The 8,249-nt window shown below is 33.5% G+C and overlaps 1 protein-coding gene across 1 annotated transcript; it reads left to right on the top strand.

Moving 5' to 3' along the window:
• The first annotated feature begins 273 nt into the window (after positions 1 to 273).
• Positions 274 to 7,314, top strand: LOC109858418 (insulin-degrading enzyme-like). Its single transcript, XM_020435629.1, has 14 exons — positions 274 to 574; positions 1,518 to 1,798; positions 2,142 to 2,675; positions 3,051 to 3,262; positions 3,491 to 3,748; positions 3,925 to 4,365; positions 4,451 to 4,560; positions 4,671 to 4,815; positions 4,980 to 5,099; positions 5,207 to 5,339; positions 5,616 to 5,834; positions 6,214 to 6,497; positions 6,654 to 6,860; positions 7,012 to 7,314. Exons 2-14 carry the CDS (start codon positions 1,528 to 1,530, stop codon positions 7,159 to 7,161), a joined length of 3,084 nt encoding a protein of 1,027 aa, XP_020291218.1. The 5' UTR covers positions 274 to 574; positions 1,518 to 1,527; the 3' UTR covers positions 7,162 to 7,314.
• The last annotated feature ends 935 nt before the right edge of the window (positions 7,315 to 8,249 follow it).

Here is an 8,249-nt window from a genome sequence, read left to right on the forward strand (position 1 = left end):
TCAATCCATCTGTCGCTTTACATAGATGTCGCCGAAAAACCGATTTTTCACTCGATTCGTAAAATCGATCATTTTACTGCGTTCTTGATCTTGCGTCGATTTGCGTTTATATTTTTATTTTTGCGGTTTTCCTCCCACGCGTGGATAACACGCTAAATTTAAAGAAGAATTGTAAATAATGATTTTTCACGAAAGTGCGAGAGGGCGAATCGAAGTAACATGCACGTAAATTTTACTCGTCGGGAAATATCGATGATATATCGATTATATTATTGGCTTCCTATCCCCACGTGCTTCTTCTGAGAGGGAAATGACACGTGGTCGGGACCTCACAGTTGCGCGCTCAGGATGCGCTACAGAAAGAAACAGAAAGGATATAACAGAGATGGAATTATTGGGTTTTCTTTTTCTTCTCAGAAACGACACGTGTATCTGCAACAGAGACAATTGTTTGGGAAACCATTTTTAGTTCGTTTCGGTGTTCCTCTGGAGTTCAAGGTGTTTCTTCCTCAGCTTCGCTTTGCTTTTCCAGGCCAACATCGCGTTCGTCGCAACTCGAAGATACAATTTTCTGGTAAATTCTCACAATTTTTCGATCGTGTGCGTACAAGTAATGAACGCGCGACCAGAAGCTGTACACACGAGTCAAATTTTTATAACTTTAAGACATAAATGTTACCGCCAAGAGACAGATGTTTTTTCTGGTTTTTGTATACGAAACCAACGTGACTCCCGAGATGCGGTCGACCCTTGACACGCTTTGTACGCGTAATTGAGTTCTGTTATATTTGATTACGATAAAAAGATAAAAAATCAAAGAGAGAGAGAATGTGCGAGAAAGTGAAAGGGAGAGAGTATTTTGTGTTTCTCTTTGTCTCTCTCTCTTTCTCTCTGTCCGTGTAAATACTCGTCTCTCGTGATCGCATTATTGTGTGATACAAGTCACACAAAACGATCATATTCAAATCCGAAGAGGTGACATTCAAATCTGAAAAGATGTAGCTTTGTTATTCTACTAAACTCACAGCGTGTTGAGTCTTGGACGATGGCGAGACAACATATACGTTTAAAATTATTGCAATTCACGTTGAAACGAAAGAATTTTGTCGAAGCTTTGTGGCAAATTTGTAGCAGATTTCGTGTTCGCTTCCGAACGTCGTCTAGAAAAACCTTATCGGTATCTAATAACGCCTCGAATATGAAACGTGGTAAATCCGTTCAAAATCTGTTGCGATTCTGCGCGATTGTTTTAATTATTTACGAGTAAGATATTGCTCATTTCAATTATTTGTCGTTAAGCACTTGTTTTATCTTTGCAGAAAAGAATCGGGATCGAATCTGTTTGCGATTTTTATAAATTTACAATTCGCACATTTTAGCGCCTCTAGATCGTTCGTGATAAATCGCCAATCTCCGACACTTGCAAATTGTAAAATTATATAATCGAGAAATAAACATGTTTCAGGAGCAACAAAATTCTGATTTCAGTATATCTTCATCTTGTTTTTTTTGTTTAGTATCTTAATCATGTCGTGCAAAACGATTCTTGAGTTGTTGGATACTTTAAAACCCTGGAACAAATGTTCGGGTTTCGTGGATGACGAATATTTGTCGCATGACGAAGGCGCTTCAGCAATTAATATTCTAGAATGTTTGAAGACGAAGTGCGACAACATTATAAAACCGGAGAACGACACCCGGTCATACAGAAGAATAAAGCTGATCAACGACATCCAAGTGCTTTTAATAAGCGATCCAAAGGCCTCAGTAAGCGCCGCTGCGCTGGACGTTGGTGTGGGTAAGTTTATATCGTTCTCCCGTACGTACACACACGTAATCCCACGCAAAAATAATTCTATAGAAACTGGAACGTCGTTACTTTTCAAAAATAGAAAAAAAAATGATGGATGTTTTGTTCGTAGACACATGTAAAACTATATACGAAATAGAAATTTCATAATTTTATCTTGACATAAAATGTGGATTTTATATTAAATACGTACGTTACATATAATTTGACTTTTTGACAGTTTATACACGCACGCACACACGTGTATCTGTTATTTAGTTAATATCACATTTAACTGACTCAAATAAATGATTATTTGCGCACAGTTTGACATAAACGTATTATTGCGCAGGTTACATGAACGATCCGATACATCTGCAAGGAACCGCGCACATTGTTCAACACATGCTTTACTCGCAATGTGACAAGAAATCCATGTCGTATAAGTTTTTCAACGAAATAGACCATCGCAATGGATTCGTCAACGCCCAAACTACGGAAAACAATACCACTTATTACTTCGCAATAAATTCGGAATTTTTTGTAAAAGCTTTGAGACACTTTAGCGGACTGTTCCAATTTCCCGCTTTTTGTGAATTGCCTGCGAAACATCCGATGATGTACTATTTGTTTGAAGAAGATATCGAACAGATTGCGTATGAATATGACGAGAGGAATACCGTACCCGTAGACAAGTATTGGAATCAGGAGATAACGACAACAATTAAATGCACAATAGATGAGAATCACGAGTTTACGAAGAACGTCTGCGGCGGATTTAAATATTTGTGGAATCTTGATTATGATGACTTCTTAGTAACTGTGAGAAATTTTTTTACAGAATATTACAGCTCTCATATAATGACACTGTGCGTTTATGGAAGAGGTACGATGAAGTAAAATTACAACTTAACGTTCTTGACAAATCGTGATAAGTTTTAACGTACTTTGTTAATAAATTTACACAAATAACGACTTTTGGTCATCATCTTGCGAGAAATTGAATATTTATCGTCACACTTAGACGCGTAAAAAAATTAATGTTTTATACTGTAACAAATTTTTTGACATATTCTCATATATATGTATTCTCATACATATATATATGTATTCTTGTGAATTTGAGTATATTAATAATTAATTGTACAATATTATATTATCTAATATATTAATCACGTGATATTTTATATATGTATCGAGTCTCTGTGATGTTTCGAATAGTAAAAGTGAAAAATCTAACACATAAATTTCACACTTAAAGAAAACTTGGACCAACTTGAAGAACACGTGAAAGTGCTCTTCTCACAAATAAGAAACATACAAGATCCTCGTCTAACTTGGATCATGCCCAAATTTACATCTGTGTACAAAATATGGTGTTCCGTACCCGAGAACGCACCTTCTAAGCTTAATTATGTCATCCGTATAGTGTTCCCTTTGTGCGGTGAATTGACAAGTATCAGAAATAATCCGGTAAGACGTTTGCGTTAATTTCAGTTAATCAAAAAAAAAAATTACACAAACACACGTTATACTTTTTAACAAATATAATAATTATTTTTTTAACTCTCGTTGTTGCACGCAGTATTATTTTCAAATATTGATTTTTATTATGTACGTGATTTATACAAATGCTGTTGCATTTTTGTCCAATATTAATACGCATTTTGTTTTGTTTGTTTGTTTTTTTTTTTAATACAGTTGACACGATTTCTCTCCTATTTGTTCGAATATGAGGCCAGGGGATCGTTTGTGACAAATTTGCGCCACAAGTCTTGGGCCAAGTCCGTGGAAGCCGGAGAACTGGTTTGTCCAAGAGGCTTCAGTTTCTTCATTGTTGCTCTCGAGTTAACGGAGAGCGGTTACAAGAACTATTTTGATAACGTTATGATGCTGTTCATACAGTATGTCCAAGTGTTGAACAAACTTAGCGATTCCGAACTAAGACGGATATATAATGTAATTGATAAACTATAATCTCACGTATAATTGTTTGATAACAAGTAACCCTCGTATAACGCGATTTTAATGTAACGCGGCAGTTTTGTGGAACGGAATACATATCCGCGTTAAACGAGGGTTAACAACAAAGAGAGATGGGAAGTGAGAGAAATATTTTACGTACTTTCTTGCAGGAGTACAAAGAAATAATGGAACTCAAATTCCGTTATCAAAAAATAGAACCTTCTCTTGAGACTGTGTGTAATCACGTCCGTCACATACACCACGTGGACATGGACCAAGTTCTGCGCTGCGGTATCATTTCGCAACACTGGTTGCAACACGGCATCAAGCACACACTTCAAAATATTCTTCAGCCGAGCTTAAAGTTGAGAATTTATCTGAGTCATCCGTCAACTTTACACAAAAACGCGGTATTAAGTAATAAGTACGGTCGTATTCCGTGCAGAATTAAATTAGTACTTCCGGAAGAATATTCCACGTGGCTAAACGGACATCCACAAGTGCAGGAACTGAATGCACCACTCCCTAATGAATTTATACCATTGAAAGTTAATCTAAAACCATACAACCGTGATGTTTTCTTCCTAACAGAATCACACTTAATGCACAAAGTAAGTTTGTATATATATATATAAGATAATCTATAAATTATTCTTCCTGTTGGAATTGTTACTATCAGAACTATATTTTTACAAGAAAACCGACGTTCCCGAGATCATAGGGGTCACGCCATTCGTAAAAACCTGGTACAAAAGAGATACTATCTGTCGCGTACCAAGAGTCACTGCATATTTCCATTTTGTCTGGTAAGAAACAAATTTTTTCAAGCACACGCGATTCTTTTAACACACAGACGAGCGTTGTTGCGAAATCACGTGCTAAACGCAAGACTTTTTTTTCTCTTTATATCTCGTAGTCCGATAACGAACGAGAACTATGACAACGCTAAATTGACTTCGTGGTACGTCAATATTTTAAACACCTGTCTCCAAAGATACAAATATCCTGCCGGTTTAGTTGATTTGAGATGGAAACTTTCTACAACCGTTCGAGGCATCATGGTGAGCAAAAGAGAAGATAATAATTTTTCTGACATAATCACGTGGAAGTCTATTTGTAGAAAAAAAACGCAATATTATATAACGTTATATCGTATAAAAAAAAAAAAAAAAAACTATTTAAATTAGATAAAATTCCTGAAATTGGCCAATTGCGCTTGTTTTAGCTCCAAATAAACGGTTTCGATGACACGATACATATATTGCTGAAGAAGATTGTCACATATATCATGATGACGCCGGGAGAAGTAAATTTCACATTATTTCTCGAATCGTTAGCGCAACACGTACGTACAAACTTTGAGATACGAGACTTGATTGAATATTAATATTTGAGATTTACAATACAAAGGATTACTTATTACTTATTGAGAGAATCCGTTGTTTTCTGCAGAAATCAGGACAATGCAAAGTGAACATACGCGATTTCGACAATCTTCAGCCGTATGAACAAGTATTCCACTACCTTCCGTATTTATTAACCGAACGCGTGTGGACGCCGCATCAAATATGGAAAAGCGAAATAAGTAAGTTTATTTATAAGTCTATTATATTTTTTGTCGTTAAATTTTCCCGCAAATTTCTTAAGTATATGTTGTGTCGTTTTGTAATCGTTTGATTTAAGATGATCAAAAGATTAGATGTAATATAAAATAATTATCAAAATATATTTGAAGATTTCATTACAATCTATTCCAAACAAATGTTTTACTTCTCTGTGTGCGCGCGCGCGCGCGCGCGTATGTGTGTATGTGTATGAGAGAGAAAGAGAATAATACTTATCCACAATAATCTTCTCGCAGAACCGCTGTGGAAAGAATTTCGCGAAAATTTCTTACTGGGATTTACCGAGTCTCTTCACGTGGAATGTCTATTTCACGGTAATATAACCGCAAGCGAAGCCTTGAAAATGTCTTCCATGGTCGAAAACATCATCAAGAACAGGTCAAAGTTTACGAAAATCAATCCGATACCGGATGAGAAGCTTGGATTATTATATCGCGAAGTTAAGCTAAAAAAATGTAAGTAACTTGAAAATATACACACGAGTTTTTAATTGACAAAATCGCGCCCACGAGCTTAGAGAACTTCTAGTGTGATCAGAAAAAACAGTACAAATACAAAAAAAAAATAATTAAGTAAAGCAGAAATGCACTGTATTATATATTTCTACTTTACTTTTTTTTTTTTTTTTTTATATATGTTTGATATGTTTTTATACAGGAATTAATTGTTGTAACAAATTTAAAGAGAGACGCGAATACGTTTGTTAAATAGTTTTACATATGCGCTACAAATTTTCTTAAAAAAAGAAACTAGAATATTACTGCAGTTATGCCTGTGTTATATATTGTTCGCTTGATATAATTTATTATGTTATTGCGATACGTTTTGTTACAGGGTACCAGTGCATGTTGTATAGAAAGTGTCCCAATCCCATGTACTCGTGCATGCTAGTATTTTATCAGATTGATCACCGATCGACAGAGTCGGATGTACTTTTGGACCTTGTGCTAGAAGCACTTCTGAAAACAGCTAAACAGGCTACAGATATTGGTATAGTTTGTGGCCGACACAGAGGAAACGTAATGCAAGGCTTGACAATTGCATTTCAAGGCCCGACTAACGAATTTCGCCCAATTTGTATGAACAAAGATATTAATAAATTCATGATGTATACAATAGTAAGTAACGACATGTGCAGTATCAACACAATAAATGTCTTTCACGTTTTACGTATATAGTATATGCACAGATGCACAATTTGTGCTGCGTGTAAGAAAAATCATTTTTTTTTTACAATTTTTTATGATTTACAATGTCGTATTTATACATTTCAGAATAAGATGAAAAAGATAACTATTTCGGAATTTAAAGAACTAAAAACACAAGTGATTAAAAAACATAAAAGACCAGAAACGTTGTACAAGATGTCCGAAATGTACTGGAACGAGATTTTGAGTCAACAATACAAATTTGACAGAATAGATACCGAGCTAAACTATTTGAAGACGGTAACGATAACGAAGTTCTTGCAATTCTTTCAGGTAACTATCTTTTTTATAATTGAAAACACTAATTACATGCAATCAGATAATTTATTTTAAAAAATAAATATTCTGCATGTTTTTATATATACTGATCTGATGGTTTTATTTTACGTGCAAAAGTATATTTATCTTTTTTTTAATTTTTTAGAGTTATATAACGGAAAAAACTCCCAAATTGTCAATTTGTGTAATACCGAAAGATTTAGAGTTGACTTGTTCATGTTGTTCTTCGTTGTCTTATACAATCACGAATTTCGACGATGTTGCGTCGTATATGAACTATCAAACTTTCTTCTAGTTCTTTTGAACAACTGTAAGAATGATAATATGCAAAAACCATTTTAACAGTTGACTGATGAAAATTTCAAATTACATCACAATTTTGAATAGTATCATTCTATATTATAATTTGAATTAACTGAAAAACAAAATTAAAAATTCATGGTATTACATTACGGAGCACCATATCGTGCGCCGTGAGGGGGGAGAAGTAGTTCTCCTCCGGTCGCCTCTTACTACCACGTGCCAGTGGCCCGAGATTTAATTCATATATCGGCACGGTTACCAATGATACCGACAGTCATATATTATTTTATAATATTATCACATTGAAAAGATTAACTCTGTATTGAAAGTGATTTCTATTCAGTAATTTATATCAAATATTTATTTATTTAATTATTAGCTTTTACGTGATATGAGAAACTTACTTACGGTAAGTGTAAAAAAGTAAAATATATTTAAGTAAGAGAGTAAAAAACCATGACAATAGATAAAATGTCATAGTGAATCAATTATTAAAATAGTAAGAATAAAAAATAAAACACTATAATAAACGTGTAGAAGTAGCGTTAAATTTTTTTTTTAATATAAAAAAACTAGTAAGGCAATATTATAATAGTTATGTTTATATATAAATATATATACGCTAATTGTACAATTTTTTATAGTGTTTATATATAAATATATATATAGTTTAAAATATATATATTTTAAAATATATACAGTTTAAAAAATATATATAATTATATATATAACTATAGTATAATATTTATTATAATATTGCCTAACTAGTTTTTATTCGTGATATTTAAAAAAAATTTAATGCTAATTATACACATTTATTATAGTGTTTTATTTTTTATTCTTACTATTTTAATAATTGGTTCACTATGACATTTATCTATTGTCATGATATTTTACTCTCTTACTTAAATATATTTTACTTTTTTACACTTATCGTAAGTAAGTGACAGTAGCGTGTGTTAGAATATACCCTTGAAAGCAGTGAAATGCAAGTGTTGCGACGAATTTGACTAGGCAAGTCCATGCGTTTTTTTTTAATTTTTGAAGTTTTCTCATAGTTTGTTTAAGCGATGTGAAATG

Source organism: Pseudomyrmex gracilis, unplaced genomic scaffold (assembly GCF_002006095.1).
Source record: "Pseudomyrmex gracilis isolate BER0280 unplaced genomic scaffold, ASM200609v1 scaffold_203, whole genome shotgun sequence".
Taxonomy (NCBI): Eukaryota; Metazoa; Arthropoda; class Insecta; order Hymenoptera; family Formicidae; genus Pseudomyrmex; species Pseudomyrmex gracilis.